The sequence below is a fragment of the Populus euphratica genome, unplaced genomic scaffold, assembly GCF_000495115.2.
Source record: "Populus euphratica unplaced genomic scaffold, PopEup_1.0 scaffold32.1, whole genome shotgun sequence".
NCBI classification, from domain to species: Eukaryota; Viridiplantae; Streptophyta; class Magnoliopsida; order Malpighiales; family Salicaceae; genus Populus; species Populus euphratica.
Window position 1 is genome coordinate 781897 of NW_011499861.1, and position 19482 is coordinate 801378.

At 35.7% G+C, this 19482-nt stretch overlaps 3 protein-coding genes and 1 long non-coding RNA gene across 7 annotated transcripts; 1 reads left to right on the forward strand and 3 right to left on the reverse strand.

The window, feature by feature from the left end:
* Window positions 1-1862: 1862 nt before the first annotated feature.
* Window positions 1863-4828, reverse strand: LOC105124768 (protein SDE2 homolog). Of its 2 annotated transcripts, XM_011024886.1 has the most exons (4): window positions 4093-4828; window positions 3120-3693; window positions 2099-2279; window positions 1863-2065 (listed from the first exon to the last, which is right to left on the reverse strand). In XM_011024886.1, the coding sequence occupies exons 1-3, from the start codon at window positions 4737-4739 to the stop codon at window positions 2133-2135; spliced, it is 1368 nt and encodes a 455-aa protein (XP_011023188.1). In that variant the 5' UTR covers window positions 4740-4828; the 3' UTR covers window positions 1863-2065; window positions 2099-2132. The 2 variants fall into 2 exon arrangements, with proteins under 2 accessions (XP_011023188.1, XP_011023187.1); XM_011024885.1 differs by having other exon boundaries at window positions 1867-2279.
* Window positions 4829-5184: 356 nt separating this feature from the next.
* Window positions 5185-11790, forward strand: ATG6 (AUTOPHAGY 6). Of its 2 annotated transcripts, none has more exons than XM_011024888.1 (10): window positions 5185-5420; window positions 5864-6204; window positions 6322-6492; window positions 7066-7190; window positions 7391-7439; window positions 8054-8212; window positions 9198-9283; window positions 10444-10509; window positions 10826-10975; window positions 11374-11790. In XM_011024888.1, the coding sequence occupies exons 1-10, from the start codon at window positions 5264-5266 to the stop codon at window positions 11612-11614; spliced, it is 1545 nt and encodes a 514-aa protein (XP_011023190.1). In that variant the 5' UTR covers window positions 5185-5263; the 3' UTR covers window positions 11615-11790. The 2 variants fall into 2 exon arrangements, with proteins under 2 accessions (XP_011023190.1, XP_011023189.1); XM_011024887.1 differs by having other exon boundaries at window positions 5186-5420; window positions 10438-10509.
* On the reverse strand, window positions 9485-9762 carry LOC105124769 (uncharacterized). Its single transcript, XR_842114.1, has 2 exons — window positions 9662-9762; window positions 9485-9575 (listed from the first exon to the last, which is right to left on the reverse strand). It is a non-coding gene; the product is annotated as an uncharacterized LOC105124769 (long non-coding RNA).
* Window positions 11791-12302: 512 nt separating the features above from the next.
* LOC105124771 (putative cyclic nucleotide-gated ion channel 13) lies at window positions 12303-17516 on the reverse strand. 2 transcript variants are annotated; one of them, XM_011024889.1, is made up of 9 exons: window positions 17171-17516; window positions 16978-17053; window positions 15898-16477; window positions 15149-15361; window positions 14766-15061; window positions 14201-14312; window positions 13670-13906; window positions 13142-13533; window positions 12303-12904 (listed from the first exon to the last, which is right to left on the reverse strand). In XM_011024889.1, the coding sequence occupies exons 2-9, from the start codon at window positions 17004-17006 to the stop codon at window positions 12601-12603; spliced, it is 2163 nt and encodes a 720-aa protein (XP_011023191.1). In that variant the 5' UTR covers window positions 17007-17053; window positions 17171-17516; the 3' UTR covers window positions 12303-12600. The 2 variants fall into 2 exon arrangements, with proteins under 2 accessions (XP_011023191.1, XP_011023192.1); XM_011024890.1 differs by having other exon boundaries at window positions 17431-17476.
* Between the last annotated feature and the right edge of the window lie 1966 nt (window positions 17517-19482).

Below are 19482 nucleotides of genomic sequence, written 5' to 3' on the forward strand. Positions count from 1 at the left end.
TGTTAAAAAACCTTATTTGGTGTGAGAAAAGTACTCCACACTTTTTTTTTTTTGTGAATTATAATAGTAAATTAATACTTTTCCCTTCATTGAAAAAACCAAAGAACAAGCCTAGAAGGGTAAAAATATTTTTGCACAGGTCCATTTATCATTCTAAAATTATTTAAAAGTATCATGCTCTTTTCATAATTTTTTAAACAGTTAAATTACTTTATTACTCTTGAAAGCAGCAAAAAAAACAAACTTTGGTTTTAAGGCATTTTCGAAAATTCCTTTTTCCATGCACATTGTGTTTACTTTATTACCTTTGAAGTGAAAAATTCTTAGGTTTGACTTTAGGAGTATAATAATTATTTCTTGTTGGTGTTTTGGCAATAATCATGTGGTTGATAGTCAATTCAATAATTTAATTAATAAAAAATTAAAAAAATAAAGAAAAGTTAATGTTATATTCATGTAAGCCACTCAATTATCTTTTAACAACCCATGAACTTACGAGGTAGAAAATGAGGTTTTTTTATGTTTTCTGATTTCATGTGATTAAAACATTCATGGACAATACATATTATCATATGACCTCTGGTTTGACAACAATTGGCTTTCTTCTCTTTTCCTCTTCTTTGCCTGCCCTCTCTTCTTCAGATTTCATGCTTTGCTTTGCAACATCTCACATCATCTTTTCAGTTTGTTTGGTCATTAGAATTTCGTCTGTATTTTTTTTAATTGTTATTTTGTTTGTTTCAATTAATTTATAGAATTAAATTTATTTTTTAATTTTATTCTTTATTTTTTTAATTTCAGATTTGATCCATAGTCTTTTAATTTTTATTTATTTTATTTAGGATGATTTTTAAAATTGATATTTTACTATTTCATCATCCTTTATTATATTTACATATAAGGTTTATTTATTTTTTTTACCTTGACAAGTTTTTTAAATTGATATTTTTAAAAATTTTATCCTTAAATATTAAAATGAGTTCTTAATTGACTCCAAATTTAGGATTTAAGAGGTTGCAAATTTAAAAACTTAATTAAAATTTCAAAAATTTGCTTGAGCTTTTTTATTTACTTATTTTAAAACTTATATTTTTTAGTTCATCATTAAATATTTGATTTGATTGGACATTCGGATCCATAATTTATTTTTTAATTTTTTATATAGAATTTTTCACTAATTTTAAAAATTACTTGGTTTATTTTTGGTTCTTTTTATTTGTTATTTTTTGTTAGATTTATCTTTTTTAAAAGAATTTTTTTGAATTAAATTAAATTGAGTAAGCAAAAACTTATATCTGTTCTTTAAACATATGTTTTTCAATTTCGTCCTTTAAAATTTGATTTATTTAAAGATTGAGATTCATATTTTTTTTTAACTTTCTATAAAATTTTTCACGAATGTTAAAAAAAACATAAGTTATTTTAGCTATTTTTTTAATTATATTATTAAATTAACTTGATTTATTATTCAAGTCTACTATTTTATTTCTAACATCGCCTAAACCTCTTATTAATCTTATTCATGTTAGAACCGATTTAGTCTTGTAACATAACACACGAACCATCAACCTAAGTTTGCTGAATTCTTGTTTTGGATCTTTTCTTTGATTGAATATATTCTTTTTTTAATTTTAGGCTTGAATATTTGGTTAATTAAAATTATATTTTCTAATTTATTTTGATATTAATTTCATAGGATTTGATGTCATGTAGCTAGCCCAGGTCAACCAGTTTATGGCCATCTCCATCTTCATATTTTTTAATTCATAACTACGACAAGATGACCGAAAATGGCGGTGATCAAATGTTCTCTCAAAAGGTCCCCTCAAGTCCAGAATAGTAATGCTGCAAACTGCAAAATCATTCTAACTCCGCAAGGATAAAAGTCGACTCCAGCATTCAATAGCACATATGAATATGCTACATGGCAATTTCAGCATGCATTTGAATATGAACGCTAAGAATAACCAAGAACACATGTCGTTCTTCAACAAGCCAGCTCCAACCATTTAAATTGTGGCAAACAAGTGATAATATAACAAGTAAAAATGTACGAATTTCAAAACTATACATTGGAAAGGAATGAAAACCTCAAAAACACTACCATGTCAGATGAATCAATACAAGTACGCTCATTTCTTTGCAAGTAGTTTTTTGGGAAGCTTCTCCAAAGGGGTAGATTTCAAGAGGAAAAGCCGTGCAGCCCGTTCCTGCAAAGTACCTCCACATTTAAGCCCACGGACCTGCAGCTCAGTCTTCAGCCTTTCCATGCCAAGTATCTTTAGAAGGAAATGACAAAAGAGAGTGTCAAGTGGTTGCAGAAACTGAGCTTAATTAACTAAGCAAGCATTATACCATTGATAGTAATGAAAATGCAGACACGCTATTTTTTATCATAAATTCATGTTTGCATTAACAAATGAGCCATCAGCTCTGTGTGATTGGAAAAAAACATGTTCTCCTACATTTATATAGGCTTATTTCCGATGGCTTCTGGAAGAGATAGAAATACAACTCAAGTAACAGTTCTCGAACTACCTCTCTAATCAGAGCAGCAACAAGTCTTATTGCTCCAATTTCTGTTAATTGTTTGATCAGGAAAACCATCCAGGTCCATAAATTCCAATTTGGAACACCTACCCTATCCCAGCAGTCACAAGACCCATGCAGAGACATAGGCACTCTACTACAGCAGAGTGAAAAGTTGAAAGTTGATTAAGCGGCTGACCTTCTGACCAACATTTTACTACTTTGCTTACTTTGTTAGAAATACAATAGGGAAGAAATGAAGAAAAATGAAGATGGATGGGTAGTCAAGAGGTCGCAATTCCATTCACACTCAACCTATAACGCTAATCATGTCATGTGACCCTAGGTTTCTGGTACATGCATATCGACTTCTTTTGTCTACTCAACTATACTCAATAAAGATAATTTCCCAGTGGCACTAACTCTATGGATCCTTGTTTTCCATCCAAACATGTGTAAGATCACAACATTATGTATTGCTAACCATATAATTTTTGTTTTTGATAGATCAAGACTTTGATATAAAGAAGTGGGAATTGACAACATAGCAATTAGTCAAACAAATTAAGTAAATGTGCTTATAAACACACCTCCAGCTCTGATGCTGAATTGAATTCATCAAAATTTAGTGGTTTCAATAATTCCATATCTCCATTGCCTTCATTTGACTCAGGTTTTGATTGAGAGAAACCGTTGGCTTCAGGAATAACCAGTTTGCTTTCAATAATTCCTCCATTTCCAGAACTTGTAGCATCTGGACATTGAGAATCAGGTCCAACATTCTCCTTCTTTTCAGCCTCAAGTGCTTCAGTTTCAGAAATCTCTTCTGTCAAGCAAGCTGCATTGGCAATCTGTGCTGCTGTTTCCTCAAGAATCTGTGCTTCAACCAATTCATCCTCTTTGTTCAGGGCAACTTCTCCACAGGGATTAGATTTCAAGCTTTGCTCTGAAGAAGCCTCCTTTTCTTCCTCAGAGCTGCATGAGGCACCACCAGAACATTCTCCATCTCGATTTCCAGTAACTGAGTCTGAACTTCCCTCAACTTCTTTATTTGAATCTGAATGGCTCCCATTATTTAAAACAACAGATTTCTCATTTTCCTCATCACTGCTATCTTCGTCCATTCCTTCACTGTCACTTTCATCCACTTTTCTCTTGCCCATCCTAACAAAAATTCAATCAACAAAAATTCAATGCATGCATTACACGGAAGATAGGAAAGAGACAAAAATACAACACCACTAAGAAGAATCATGTAAAATGGTCCAATAAAACATGTTTCAAGCATAAAATTTTCATTCCCACACTAATCACAGACACCTACACAATTTCGATAACCTAGAAACACGAGGTTACTAAATCAGAATCCTATATAGCACTTAAGAATTCAACTTTGCACTCCCTAACCCTTAATCTTCATTTTCATACACCCCGAAAAGATTATAAAACGACAACACTTGCCCTATAAACCTTTCCAATTTTCAAAACTTAAACGATCTCATCCAGCAAAAAAATGAAGAAAAAAGCAAAATAATCTAAATCCAAAAAGTTAAGAACACTCACCAAATCTTTAATTTCTTGGCTTCTGCGCCTTCCACAACCCCCTTCCCCTTCCCCTTTCTCTTCCTAAACCCATTACCACTCCCAAGAACCTCCCTCACAGCCTCCTCAACTACTGCAGCACATTTCGCCGAGTCCTCCCTATACTTTGCCACATACTTCTCCGCCTCACCATCTCCAACCCCTTTCTTCCCTTTCTTAGCCTTCTTCTTAATAAACTCCTCCGCCATCTTCTCCAACCTCCTATCCTCTTCCTCCGCCTTCCACTCCTCCAACCTCTTCTCCGCATTCACATGCCTTAACCTCCTGCCACTCATATCCCGACACGCGTCAAAATTATTCGTCTTCTTTTGACCCGCTTTTGTAGCGGCCCCACGGAGAAGTGACCCGAAACCGCCTTTGCCACCGAGGAGACGGAGGAGGAGATAGACGGTGGATTCGGGGGTAGTGATGATTGCATCGTCGTTTAATTGGAACCCTCTGCACATCAAGCGTTGATAGTGAATAGGGATTTGAGTGACATGGAAGATTTGTTGCTTGATTGCTTGGGCGGTACATGAGCTTGGGTTTTTGAAATTCAAGACTTTTGTTTTTCCGCCTAGAAGTTTGGCGAAGATCTGGAAGGGCATCGGATCCTTGTGATCTTCCATTGCTGCTGTTTTGGTTTTGTTTTGGTTTTGGTTTAGGTTTAGTGGAAGGGAAACTGATTGAGAAGATTTTGGTCAAAAAGAGGAATGCAGGCATGGATGCCCTTAAATAGAAAGGAAAGCCCTCGTTGCTTTTGGGCTGTGATGGGCTTGTGAATTTCGGGTTGTCACTTGGGCTCATAGTTGACCCTATTAAAATCCAAATTTCATTGTATTTTCATCCTTGTCTATTTTGACTATTGCATCCCTTAGAAAGATGGGTGGGTTGGGCTGGCCGGTTGGGAGATTGTGACTTGAGTCAGACTTACGGGTTTGGAATTCTTATACGGGCACCTCCAAAGTCTTCTATGCTCCAGGCTCAAGGCTCAGGCCAGCCCGTCGAGCTACGCTTAGTCTAGTAGCCTACCCTTCTAAAAAGATTTTCCCATAAAATAAATAAATAAAAAACCTCGAAACTGCTTTGGTATTGTTTAGTTTAGCTAGCAAAAACAAAACAGAAAAAGGAAAAGAAAGTAACCAAATTACCAATGAAGGAGGAGGATCCTATGAGCGATAGGTATCAGACCTTTCAAGCGGATCCAAATCTTCCTCGATGGGTTTGCCAGAACTGCCGCAACTCTCTTTGTATCGTCGGCGTCGATTCTTTCGCCGACAAGTTCTTCAACGACTCTTCTTCTCGTTCCGGTTAGGCTTTTCTTTTTTCTTCTTAAAAATTTCAAATCTCTGTTAGTAGAATTGTCTGTGTTTATGACTTGCGAATAATGGAATTTGAATTGGTTTTGTGGTTTTCACTGGGAAAGATGGATGGGTTTTTGGTTGAGTGTGGAGGAGATTAAATTGTTACTGAATTGTTTGAATTAATCATTCTCATATCTTAATCTTATCCTCAAACTGTAAGATTTAGTCAGTGGCTTATGGCGATTATTGAATTTTAGTCTGTCAACTGAAAGTTAACTGCTATCATCAATCACCTTACTAATTGGGGGTTTAACAAAGCCACTGCTCCAATAGCTTTCGATGTTTTGAGTTTGTAAAATCTAGGCGGATTTATTTAGCTAGAATATGCTTCATTGTAAGGGGTATTTGATTTTTTCTTTTTTTGATTGCCTGGAATGGGATAAATGCAGGAATGCAGGGCTGTTCTGTTCATGGGGCCAACAGCATTTTAGGCTTAACACGTATGGACAATTCTTTTGTTGTGTTGCCAAAGCAAAAGCCCCAGGCACCAGGAGTCCCTCCACGTCCTCGTAGTGGAGCTGTTCAGCCTGATATTGGCCAGTCTGGCAAGGCAATGGAAGAATCCTTTGTGGTCGTGTACAAGTCCGAGCCATCATCTGATGGAGGTGGGTCGCATTTGCCATCACTAGAAGGAGGGACTAATGGTCAGCTGCATCCCAATAATGCTGGCTTCAACTCTACCATAACCGTTCTCAAACGGGCATTTGAGATTGCGACAACCCAGACACAGGTATAAAAATCTCAAGGTCTTTAGATTGGTTTTCACTAATGGTGTGTGCGGCTGATGTCGAGGGTTGTTATTGGTGCATTGGGATCATGATCTTTGTTTTTCATTTTGTGCTTCCAGGTTGAGCAACCTTTATGCCTTGAATGCATGAGGGTGTTATCCGATAAGCTCAATAAGGAGGTTGAAGATGTAAACAGGGACATTGAAGCTTATGAAGCCTGCCTTCAGCACTTGGAGGGGGAAGCTCGTGATGTTCTTAGTGAGGCTGATTTTCTTAAAGAGAAACTAAAGGTGCCTACTTATTAGCCAGCTCCTTTGCATTCATCTATAAACATGCCAGGAAGGTTTGTGAAACCTATTTCATGGATCAAGGCATCTTTAGATGGTAAAAATTAAAATATATTCTGATGTTTAGCAAGTCCTTTGCTTTATACTGAATTGTTGGTATACCTGCTGGGCTACTACAGAATTGTATTGCATTGATACGAGGAATTAAAATGTTTTATTATTCCTTTAATTTTAACCTTTTCTTTTGCCAGTATCAGGAGTCCTGGTCTATTAGTGATACCAAATTCTTTCTGTTCTCTAAGTAATGAAGCAGAAGTTTAAGAAATTTAAATGGATAAACTAAGTTGCTAACTGTTGGGTTGGTTTTCTGTTAAACTAAATAATAATTTGTATATAAAGCTATGGACAGATCACAGAAACAGTGCTGGTTCAATTTACTTGAACATGCTAACAATCTTATTTGGAAAGGAAAAGGAAAGAAAGAAAGAATTTGTCGTGGGTAATATCATTTTGAATATTTTTATTTTCTATCTGATATCAAAGTATTCATTTGATTATTTCTGGACACTCTTTTAGCTTGAGGAAGAAGAAAGAGAACTTGAAGCAGCAATTCAAGAAACAGAGAAACAATATGCAGAAGTAAATGCTGAGCTGAAGGAACTAGAAATTAAATCTGACCGCTTTAAAGACTTGGAGGAGCGGTAAGTTTCTTCCCTGTTTTTGGCTTTCAATTTATACTTATGTGTGTGCATGCTTGACTAGATTGTTCCTTTCTGAACTGACCATCTTAGAGATTGACGTTTCAATGTAATATTTGTTTTATGGGAATGAACATCATACATTAGAAACTCCAGCTCATGAGTTATTAGCTGATCATGTTTACAAATTCAATTTGTAACAGGTATTGGCAGGAGTTCAATAATTTTCAGTTTCAGTTAATTTCTCATCAGGTGTGTTGCTGATTATCTAATTTTTGCAGTTTCTCTGTTCCACTAGCACTGCATTTCGTCAGAAATAGATGATTGTTCTGCGTTACTTTTTTGGTTTGATTTGGCTGTCATTCTAAAATGGTTTTAGAGCGTCCTATGGTGTGTTGAATGTCATGTATTGATCAAATATCTTTGTTTCCATTACACTCTTATTGTTTATCCATCTTACATGCCCATAAGAGCTAGATAGAGAGGTTGTTTTTGTACAATGAAATGTTTAATTGATCATTAGAAACCTTCTATCCTAACATGCAAATCAATATGGTGTCTTTACACGAATTCTCTAGATGGATATTGTGATATTTAAAGCAGAAAGCAGTCTGATACATATAGCAGCAGCAGCAGCAAGACATCTTTCTTTGGTAAATTGTTTACCTTCAAGCTCAACATGGTAAATGAATTTACACATCTTTATGTTAACTTTCTAGGTGGAAGCTACATAGATATTACCCTTCTGGTTACTAATTTGTAAACATTTTTGTGAATCCATCACTGATCCTGAAGATGTATACTTATTTAATTGCTGCATTTTTTACGGCCTTAACTTCACACATGACAAAAAACTTGGTCAACAGGAAGAGAGAGATGCAATTCTGGCAAAAATTGAAGTTTCACAAGCTCATTTGGAATTGTTGAAGAAAACTAATGTACTGAATGATGCCTTCCCCATCCATCATGATGGAGAGTTTGGTACAATAAACAACTTTCGACTTGGAAGGCTTCCTAAAATTGCGGTAATGAAATAAGCATATACTTCTCCTTTCCTTTTTTTCTGCTTTTAAAGATTCTGTGCTGGGGGTTTGATCATAAGGCTTGTCCTTTTTCGTCTTCATCATTTGGATATGACAGCAGGAAATATGCTATGCAGAAATGCACATTCTCACCTAGGCATTCTAGGCACCAAGTTAAAACACCCTCCTTTTTCCCCCTTGGCTATTTGTAATCGGCCCTAATGGAAAGGTGGGTTGATTTTAGGTTCAACTTTCCATCAAGATGGTACTAAATCGAGCTCAAGCCAGAAAAACCATAATCCCAACTATTACTATTAGATTATTCAATTTCTGTGCTGAAGATTATTTGTAAAGCATTCAACAGGGAAATCTTGTCAGACAGTGTGGCACATGGTCTATCGTCTATGTGCTTTTACAGATGCAGATTTAAACATGTACTCTTAAGTCATGTACTCTGTGTTTTTGGGGAAACTCATACTCGTCATAATGAACTAATATTCTGCCATTCATATAAATTGGCAAATGGTGATGGTTATGGATCTATAGAGAGATCTGGGAGTGGAGGAGGAGTGCCTTTTCTTTTTTTTTTTTCTTTTTTCTTTTTTTGTTGTGGGTGGGGGTGGGGGGGGAGGGGGGTTGATGAGATATAGATATCATGGTTGGTCATGCCTGGCTGTGTTCAGAATTCCTGGTCAAGGGTCATGTTGAGTAAAAGAATAACCTAAGTGCATATGTCCTCTTGCTCTGACAATTACAGGAATTCGTTCATCAAGCTGATTTAAACTGCTATTAGGGACTTCTTTTCTGTGTAATAGTTTGCTTGGATACTTCTTTATTTCTAAGCGTGAGGATGTCTTGATTGGTTCTGCAGGTCTTATAACTTTATGCTGCTGTTAAACATGGAGTAATGTTTTCTTATATAGTACCATTTCTTCTAGTCTTGCCATTGTTCTTTACTATTTGTTGATGGGGTTTTATGAACATGCAGGTTGAATGGGATGAGATAAATGCTGCCTGGGGTCAAGCCTGCCTTCTCCTTCACACAATGTGCCAATACTTCAAGCCAAAGTTTCAGTATCCTTTGTTTCATAATACATATTTGCTTCCTGTCAGTCATCTATGAAGAAAAACAATCTATTAAAATTCCTTGATACATTCAATCTGAAATGAGCATGGAGATGCTGAAAAACTAGCCCTTATTGTTAAACAAGATCATGTCCTCGAGTACCTACATGATGCTTCTTGATAAGTTAATACAGGAACCAATATATGATATGCCATATGTTTGAGAAGCATAAACCATGGTGAATTTTTTAGCTCTTTGTTCTGTGAAATGACTTGACATATAGAAGAACTTTTTTCTTGCCTTTGAGGGGTGGTGGTATTTTTACAGGAACCAGTATATAATGATGCATCTTGATAAGTTAATACAGGAACCAATATATGATGTGCCATATGTTTGAGAAGCATAAACCATGGTGGATTTTTTAGTTCTTTGTTCTGTGAAATGACTTGACATAAAGAACTTTTTTCTTGCCTTTAAGAGGTGGTGGTATTATTAACCTTATTTTCTAGCATTTTTATTAGGCGAGCATATCCCAGGTGGTGCACTTAACTCTGTAAGTAGTAGTTTCAGCCTGATTTTCAGGACCCTGAATGCACTAAGAATAGATACTGGCAACAGCTACTAATCTTTTTATTCAAGTAATAATAACTTTTAGTCCGTGTTATTTTTATATGTCTAAATTGATTGTTAGCTGCTGTCACTACCACTGCAAGTTTTCTTTTTAATGGAATTTATATACTCAACAGAAACAAAAAATATCTTTGATATGAAAGATACAAGTATTCATTAGATGTGGAGTTACATATTTGGCAATTTAGTTATGTCAAAAACCTGCTCTGGGTGTTTACAAGTTTTAAACATGTGCTTTAGCAGAAAATTGATTGTCTGATTTATCAAGGTTTTGCAAATCTGACCTTGTGTAGTAAATCTATCTTTTAATGAGATTATATTATAGAATATGTTGTAACTTTACTTGCGTTTGGCATTCAATTTTTCCTTCTTTGATGGACACCTAATGTTAAAGTCCTTGTGTTTCCTTCCATAAGTCTTCTGTTTGAGAAAACCATCTGGCTTTGAGCTTTTAATGCATATTTTTAAAATTGAAGTTCATAGTTTCAAAATCATGTAAAGTGATAGCCATGTCCTTAATTTTACTTTCTAGATATAGAATAAAAATACTTCCTATGGGGAGTTACCCGCGGATTATGGACAGCAGCAACAATATCTACGAGCTGTAAGTATTAATTACTCCATATATTATTGTGTTCCTAATATGATTCAATTTATTATGGAGATGTGATTTGAGAACGAAGGCTTTATCCTGTTATGGGAAATGCAATTCAAGAATGAAACCTTTATCCTATGAATAGATGATGCAGCATGCATGAAAAAGGGATGTGGTGGATTTAATTTTGGTTCCAGTTGTCTGAGTGGCCTGGTTTGATCATTAGGACTAGTTGTCAGATTGGATCTGCAAGTTATGAATATGGTTTACACTTGAATTTTTCACTGCCTTCTGGATTCTTTAGGCTGACATGAGCTTTTCTTAGGTTTGGTCCGGTGAACTTGTTTTGGAGTACTCGCTATGATAAAGCAATGACTTTGTTCCTAACATGCCTCAAGGACTTTGCGGGGTTTGCATATTCAAAGGATCAAGAAAACAACATTCCACCTGAGAAACGCTTCAAGCTTCCATATAAGTAAGTTTTGTCCCCTTCATGAAATATGACAAAATAATGGATTGCCAAGTTTTCTAATTCTGTGGATTAATTTTTTCAAGTTCATCTGTTGCTTTACAAAACATGGCTGGTTTCAAGGAGCAAATGTTGAAATTTCAATATGGTGTCAGCTGTTGTATTTGGTGAACCTTTTAACATTTTTGTTTAATTAGATTACGTGTGTGTGTGTGTGTGTGTGAATGAAAAAAGATGCATGTAAAAGGATTTCACCATTGATGGTGCTATTGAATTTTTGCACGGACATGAAGGTATGAAAAACTTATCCCTCGGATCAACGTATTGGTCGGTAATGTTTGTTTAGAAATTCTTTTTTGTGCCTTGCTGCTTGCAACTCATAATCATACAAATAAATCTTGCAGGATTGAGAATGACAAAGTGGAAAACCACTCTATTACACAGAGCTTCAATAAGCAGGAGAATTGGACCAAAGCACTCAAGTACACGCTCTGCAATTTGAAATGGGCTCTCTATTGGTTTATTGGAAATACAAACTTCCAGCCCCTTACTGCAATGGTGTCTCCCCGAGTAGAAGTTCCAGCTGTAAATTCTTTCTACACAAAGCGTGGTAATAATTCCAAGGCTGAATCTAGACGTCCGTGAAACATCAAATCATGCAACATTATATATCAACGTGTAAATAGAAATAGGTATTCTGCTGTGCAAATCCCATTTTCATTTCTAGTATTGTATATGAAACCTGTTTCAAATATTCGTGATGGAAAATAGATCTTGCTCTTTTTTCTTCACCATTTTCGTTTCTGTAGACAATTCAATTTCCTTGCTTTGAACATATCACTCGTATTTGCAGACTCTTGAGAGCCATAGATTTCATTTATTATTTATATATTTGCTATGGAGTAAAACTTAAAAAAATGAATAAAAATAATCCCAAGTTTTTTTTTATTATTTAAAAAATATCACATCCAACAAAAATAAGGAAAAATGTTTTCTAGGCTTGTGTTAGGGCTCCGAGGTTTCTATTTGAGAGTTTTTCATGTCTATTTGAGACTTTTTCACCAAACTGTGAATTAACTTGAATAAAAATATTAACTTCATCAAGATAACATAAAAAAATATTAATTTAAAAAAATTAAAATTATTTTTTTAAAAACACTTTTAAAATGTAAAAACAAACAAGCATATATATTCCCTTTAAAGTGTATATAGTCTAATTCACAGTTTAAACATATATATTCCCTTTTGTTTTTGCATTTTCAACCATGCTTTTACTCTCGGTAGAAATTTTTGCACAAATAAAAAGTGTATATAGTCTAATTCACAGTTTAACTAAAAGAAATGGATCTTCTGATTACTGTTTCTGATAGATTCATACTATATAACATTTCGGCCAACATTGATGTATTTGGCAACACTGTAGACATATAGTGGTAGTGATAGTGATGAAATATATATATCCCTGCGTACGTTTTTCAAGCCTGTCAGGGCAAGTACAAAAATGATTACAGTTAAAATCACAGAACACTAAATGCTCAAACCATTATTATATACAAATTTACACCTAGACCTCTGGCGTTTGAGCTTGCAAATATGAGGCAAAACTAGGATAGAGTCACTTGAAATGTTTGTTACTTGTGATGTTGAGCGGAAAAGTCCGGCTCTGTTGGTTTTTGAGGCAGAAATGACAATCTCTGCGGCAATCTAGCTGCGTGTGTTCCATTCTGCCGCAGATTTCTTAATGCGTTGGCAGCGAACTGGGATGCATAAATGGCAATATCAAGGCTTGGTGCAGTGCTGGCCTCGTTTGCCAAAACATCTTGCAGTTTTTCTTCTGCTTGACGTAAGCTTTTAGCCTGCTTCCTCCTACAGTGACGATGCCAAGCTGCCTGTATGAAGCATGCTGCCCACGTCCTCCACTGCACTGAGAACAACCTGAAAACAAAATGTCACCAATAAGAGTTGTGACTTCAGTACAATGGTCAGTTGCAAACTTGCAATAGTCACTAGAGCTTATAGGGAAAGCAGCAATCCATCGTTCCAGTTGCATAATTCTGAGAGAATCTGCTTATATCAGGCCCTGAATGATAGCAGGAGAAATATTCCATTGCCAGCCCCTCTCTATGTCTACAGGAGAAGAAAAGGAAGGAGAAACGATCCCTGAAAACTTGCCTGAATGTGTGCTGGATATCCTTGTGATGTAATCGGCGAAACTGGGAAGCTACAGTCTTCAAGTCTTCAGCTTCCAAAGCAAAGGCCTCAACCTCTGACAGAGCTTGTACTGTTCTAGTTGAGATAGGGAGGTTGGAGGATTGGGGATCTAGGGCCCATGTAAGAAGCCCTTCTCCACAGAAGTCACCAGCCTTGAGAGAGACAGCATTGAAAAAACCAGTTCTTCCACCATTAGTGGTCACACTTAAAAGATGACCTCGCATGATAAATAGCATCTCGTCAACTGGGTCCCCTTCTCGAACAATGTAGCTATCCTTGGTGTAAAGAGTTGCCTTGAGACGATCGCATACTGCATCCAATATTTGCTCATCCATTTTTTCAAATATTGGCACCTGAAGAGTTGTTAAACATTCTAGATATTGTTATTTCTCAAAGAAAAAGGGCAACAGAAAATATTTGAGCACATGTTGAGCCCATCCAATAATGCTAGAAATTAGAACACAGACAAAGACTTGGAAAAGAACTCACTTTCTTGATCAGATCCAAGCAAAGATGGCGGTTTATATCCCTCCTGAGATCTTTAGGAAGATTACGAATTAGCCCCCGCTCTTCCACTCCTCTGGTTTCTTGCCATTTGTACTGTTCATGCCGCCTAATTCGTTCCTTCAGGTTATCAGGGAGCATTCGGTGGGACATCCACTGCTCTGAATCCCTCCTTTTCACTCTCATTTCCTCTATTCTAACAGTTGTGGATTCGAGATATTTCTGCGACAACCAGGATGGACAATTGTTTAGTGCTTTGAATCATAAGAAAGGGCCTCAAAAGAGACAGTTCGCAAGGTCGAGATAATTTATCACTTGTGAGTAGGGAAAGGAAAGAAAAGTAAGGGTAAACATCTTGTGCTTTTTTCAAGGGAATGGTACTCAGTAGGCTTAAATTGTCAGCAGAATCACGAAAGGACAGCCCTGTGATATAGAGATAGCAGAATCACAATATTCCATTATATGGACCGTTTTTTAACCATCATTTCCTACTGCAAGGCCATGTTAAGGAATTACCTGCATATTACCAATAAGCAGTGCAAACAAAACCAATCCAGCGATGGATATGAAGATAGCAAAGAGAATCTCTCCAATGAAGGTGCTTGTTTTAAGGTTTTGTCCAAGAGAGCTGTAAAACAAAATTTAAAAAGAAAATATGTAAGCTGGATAAAGTGACTAGAGTAGGGATGTAAATAATTTCATTTGTTTATCATATATTTCCTTCTCCTTCTTTTAATTAAAGGTTTATAGACTATGTTTCCATTCAATTCAAAAAAAGACAGGGCCTGCTGCATGCTGTCCAATTCTAACTCTGATGGCAGTGCTTGAAATAGCTGGTTTTAATAGGGTTCCTTCATCTATCATTCAGAACTAGAAGGTTCAATTCCACAGACTGCCTACTGGTATTCAACATTTCAATATAGCCAATTTTTTGCTGCCTCCCATTCTTAAATTGGTAAAATTCTGAAGTGACAGTTCACCTTTTAAGAATGAATCAATGGAGAATGTAATTTCATATGATACAAATGAGAGCACGGTAACTGGTTAAGGACTGAACTAGACAAACCATATATCCCCAAACCTGAGATTGCGCAAGCCCCACCAAAAGCAGTAAAAGAATTTCCGCGGAAAATAAGTTGATTCCACCACTCCAGAATCAAGAGCATCAATAAATATACCAAAGTTGAAGACAGATGAGTTATGAATTTGATCAGGTTGGATAAAAGGGCATGATTCAGTCAGGAATGTGTAGTTTTCTCGACGATGATTTCCACAATACCAGTACGTAGAATCACACCCTGCTCGGTCCTTACACACTTCACGCCAGCATGAATCTTCTCGTTCGATTGAGAACAAGTACCAAAAGGCTCCAATTATCTGGCATATCACGTTTTTCTTTATAAAAAATCCACTTTAATACACCGGAAAAATGTTAAAGATTGTAAAGTATCAAATCCAACTTACATGACTGGCTAGCATGTAGAGAAAGAGGTTGAAAACAGCTCCCGCCCATGCTGTTTCAGTAAGTATGCCAGAAGTTCTAGTTATTTCTTTGAACAATGGATAGATTCGAACAAATCTTGGTATGTATTGGGAGAAAATGACGAACTCAAGCAAGTTCTTTGCAGCCAATGAAACCGGGCCATCAACTGATGGAAGGATGATTATAACCACTACCTGAGCAGAACAAGCACGATATGTCAAATTTCTAGGGCTTACACCAGTTAAGCAGTGAATGATTTTTTGCAAGAAAGAAAAAATCATGTATACAAGTTTCAATTAGAAATAGAAAAAAAAATCATGTCTACAAGTTTCAATTAGAAATAGTCAATAATTTGCTCTTGGTTCATTCTTTTCCCCCATATTTTGTATTAAAATTTCAAATTTGAGTTAAAAATCAGTTTTCCCAGTGATAATAATCAAGAATTGTAATGCAGCAAGTCCAATCAAAATCTATATATATGCCATGTTAAAACGTGAGGATGGGAGCATCAGATGACATAAAATCGTCTAAATGAACCGTTTATCATACAAGTTTTAGGAAGACAATCAACGTTAAGCATACGATTTAAAGCTCACTCCCCCCCACCCTAGTAAGTGTAAGCCACAGGTTGGATTTCATCTTTTCACTAGCCCTCTTCATTCCCGCCACTATATCAAGCAAAAGTCAAGAATGGTTCTTAATGCAAGTTAACAAAACAGGGAAAGAATACCTGAGGAAGTGGAAGGATTGCTAGAATATCAACGAGAAAGTGAGAGGTAAGGTATTTTTTGGCGATAACTTTAGGATCCTCAACCAACTCGCCCCTCCCAAATACACGAGAAGAAGGGGCTATGAACCCAGTGCGGAATTGAAAGGCTATGCGAAGTATGTATACTACATCAATGAATGTACGAAGAACACAAGCAGCAGCTTCCATCTTATGGTCCAGATCAAGGCATTTGTCTTTGTCAGTGCCATTAACCCATGGGATGTAAAAGAATAAGGGGTCTATAGCCACTGCAAGCACGCAAACAAGCATAAATATTTTGTTCCAATTCTGGAGAAATGAACCTTGTGGATCAAGAATCTTCTTATGACGTCCTTGTTCCTTCACTGAGCGAGCACCCCTAGGATAGAATCTCAATGGTTTCTTTAGGCTTCTAATCCTCTCCGAACACATCTCCCACCCTCTTCGGATATTATCCCAAACTGCATTGAAAGTTGGTTTGACTTTTCTTGCATAAAATCCATCTTCAATGGAGTATCCCTGCTCTGAACTGAAGGATTTCTCTGATCTCCAATCCTGAAACCTGCATAAGGAAGTAAAAGTTGAAACTTGAAAGTGCAAAAAGCACAAGTTACATCAACCAAGCAAACCATCAAGGAGATGAGAAACTCAACCCAGTAAACACCAATCTCTTATCGAAACAATCCAATTTATTGAACTAAACATGGGGTTCAAGAAAAGGTTAAAAGTCGTGCAATTTACAGACTGGCATTGATTTCAACAACACTGAATATTGAATATAAAATTTGCATCATGTTCAAAATATGACAACACTGTAACAAAAATATAACCCAATATCGTTAACTAAATATGGGTAAAAAAACCCTGTAATTCACACACTTGACAGTGATTTCAACCACCCAACATGCTCAACAAGAATCAACACAAATCCATCCTTTCAAGTCATTTGATAAAACATTCACAAAATACTATGATCAACAAAATCCAATTTACTTTTGGTTTGCTCTGCTTAAATTCATACAACACTGCGTTTTGTGTCTAGGATTAAAAAAGGTGACAAACCTGACAAATTTATCTCCTTTGAGATTCATAACTTCGACCAACTATAATTGACTCACTCTGGCTTCCAAAACCAATCCTGCAAAACAAAAAACAAAAGCATAAATAAACTCAGTTCGGCTGCCAAAGAAAACAAGAGGGTGAATGATCATATGCAAATCATGTTTTCCAAAAAACAAAACGGAGAACAACTGACCAAAGAAAAGGCGGTTTATTTCATTTGGGCTTGTACAGGTTTTTTTTTTCCCCGTTTCTTGATCAATATATATATATATATTCGAATTAAACGAAAAGACAAGGATGTGTGTAAGACTGTAAGGAAAAGACACCACCAGGCTATTTCCTATGTTTTATGGAACACGTGCATGTATTGAGTTTCTCTGTTCTTTATGTAGAAAAGAGAGTTCGTAGACAAATTTCGTGGTAAGTGGAAAGAAAGTTCGTCGAGAGACTCACTCCAATGGCTGGCAGTCACGGTTTGCGCTTTCAGAGAGACGAGACAGAGAAAAGAGAGGGAAAAAAATAAACGAAAACAAATACTAAAAAATGGGAACGCCGGGGCAAAGTCGCAAGTCAAGCCCACGGGGAGGCTCTAGGAAATTGTTTTAGAAAAGGAAATTGATGATTTTTCTTTTCAAAGCCTGTGGGCCCATTATTATAAAAATTGACGATAGTTGAGTTTGTTTTCTTCCTACCACGCTCCATTTTTTTTTTTAAAAAAAGAGATTATTGCATTCAAAATCCAGTGCTGTGATTTGGATCTAATATTTGAAATTGTGTTAATAATTATTTTTTAAAATATTTTTATTTAATAATATGTTTAGATAACTTTTTATTTTTAATATTAGTAATTCAAAATCATAAAAAAAATTAAAAACACTTTTTAAATATAAAAATAAACACACTAATCTATCTATGTAAATTGCAATGTTCATGAAGGAAGTTTTAAGTAATAAAGCATGGACCGTGGAGGGATTAAAGTAGGCTTTTTTCATGGTCATTTTCTTCAAATAAATGTTCTTTTGTAAACTATATATATATATATATATATATGGTGAGGTAGGTTATCTTAACCTCTTCTACCACCCGACGAGGTCAACCTGGAAATCATATCGTAGGACTCGTAAAAGCTTCTCAAAGTGGGTAAGTATAACAAATAAAAAGGCAATAATAATAATAATATTGGTGCAGCTCACTGGTTCCTAAAGGGACAGACAAGTGGTGTGGACTCCTTTTTCTCGAAGTACATATTTTACAAGGGTAGGCGGGTTGACTCTGCATGAGCTTTGTTTTTTCGATGTCCTTTTTTGACTCTGCATGAGCTTTGTTTTTTCGATCTTCTCTGCTGTAATCTTCATCTGGTTTGAAGTCGTCTCCTATTATTTTTTTATATTAGCCACATGCAAGTTCCTTTTTCATTGTATCGAGTTATGTAATGTAGTGGCAATATGCTGACAGGAGAAGGGCATGTCCATTCTCTCAAGTAAAAAAATGAATGTTTGGAAGATTCATGCCGACTTGATTTCTGCGCTTGTGGTGCTCTTTGAACGAAAGCCATCAAGTGATTCAAAGATAATTTACTTGGTAATTAATTAGCAGCTTGAATGGAAGGGCTGAAAGGCAATCTGTTGGGCCTATTTATTTTTGTATTTTTTAAAAAATTTAATTTTTTTATTTTTTATTTTCAATTAATATTTTTCTGTTGTTTTTAGATTATTTTAATGCATTAACAATTAATATTTTTATGTTGTTTTTAGATTATTTTAATGCATTAATATCAAAGATAATTTTTAAAAAATAAAAAATATTATTTTGGTGTATTTTTTAATTAAAAAATTCTTTAATCACAATCACACTTCCTTGAAAATGTGCAAGGCCGATTTCGTTGTATGAAATAATATTTACCAAATTAAACGTGATTATCATTTTTCTATATAAAAAAGATGGGCTGGGGGGGTTCAGGCTCCATTCAACACTAGCGCGTTCGGGCCAAACCTAACTATTTCGAAATAAGAGGTTACTCGGTAAGTAGCAACTTGAATGAACGGTCATGGGACCAGAGAGGCGGGGGAAATACGCTCGATCACTGAGCTACAACCCCACTTGGCAAGGATCACGTCAATTTTTTTCCCCACCAGAAACGAGCCACCTGCATTGAATTTATTAATGCTCCGTATCGAAAGACCTCCAACGCCCCAAACCTATTTTAGCTCGAAGATCACCAACCCTGGAAAAAGACGGGCCGCCATCCTTGTAAGAAAGGAGATCCAAAACACCTCTTTTCCTTGCTGGGACTCCGTACTCGTCCAAAGATTAAGATCTTGTTTGTTTCTTTAGTAACGTTTTAAAAAAAAAATTGAGATTTTTAATTTTTTTATTTCAAACTAATTTGTTAATGATATAATAGTGTCAAAAATATATTTTAAATTAAAAAAATTAAAAAAAATATATGCACAAAACTAAATCTATCAAGTTCTTACATCCAACAAAAGAAATTCACAAGATAGA

Coding starts and splice junctions, on each gene's coding strand:
- LOC105124768 (XM_011024886.1), bottom strand. CDS start 4,739: ATGGAAGATCACAAGGATCCGATGCCCTTCCAGATCTTCGCCAAACTT. Junction 3,694..4,092: donor GCCAAGAAATTAAAGATTTG/GTGAGTGTTCTT, acceptor AATTTTTGTTAG/GATGGGCAAGAGAAAAGTGG. Junction 2,280..3,119: donor ATTCAGCATCAGAGCTGGAG/GTGTGTTTATAA, acceptor TTCCTTCTAAAG/ATACTTGGCATGGAAAGGCT.
- ATG6 (XM_011024887.1), top strand. CDS start 5,264: ATGAAGGAGGAGGATCCTATGAGCGATAGGTATCAGACCTTTCAAGCG. Junction 8,213..9,197: donor GAAGGCTTCCTAAAATTGCG/GTAATGAAATAA, acceptor ATGAACATGCAG/GTTGAATGGGATGAGATAAA. Junction 10,976..11,373: donor CGCTTCAAGCTTCCATATAA/GTAAGTTTTGTC, acceptor TAAATCTTGCAG/GATTGAGAATGACAAAGTGG.
- LOC105124771 (XM_011024889.1), bottom strand. CDS start 17,006: ATGAATCTCAAAGGAGATAAATTTGTCAG. Junction 13,907..14,200: donor TGCTTATTGGTAATATGCAG/GTAATTCCTTAA, acceptor TGGTTGTCGCAG/AAATATCTCGAATCCACAAC. Junction 12,905..13,141: donor GATATCCAGCACACATTCAG/GCAAGTTTTCAG, acceptor TTTTGTTTTCAG/GTTGTTCTCAGTGCAGTGGA.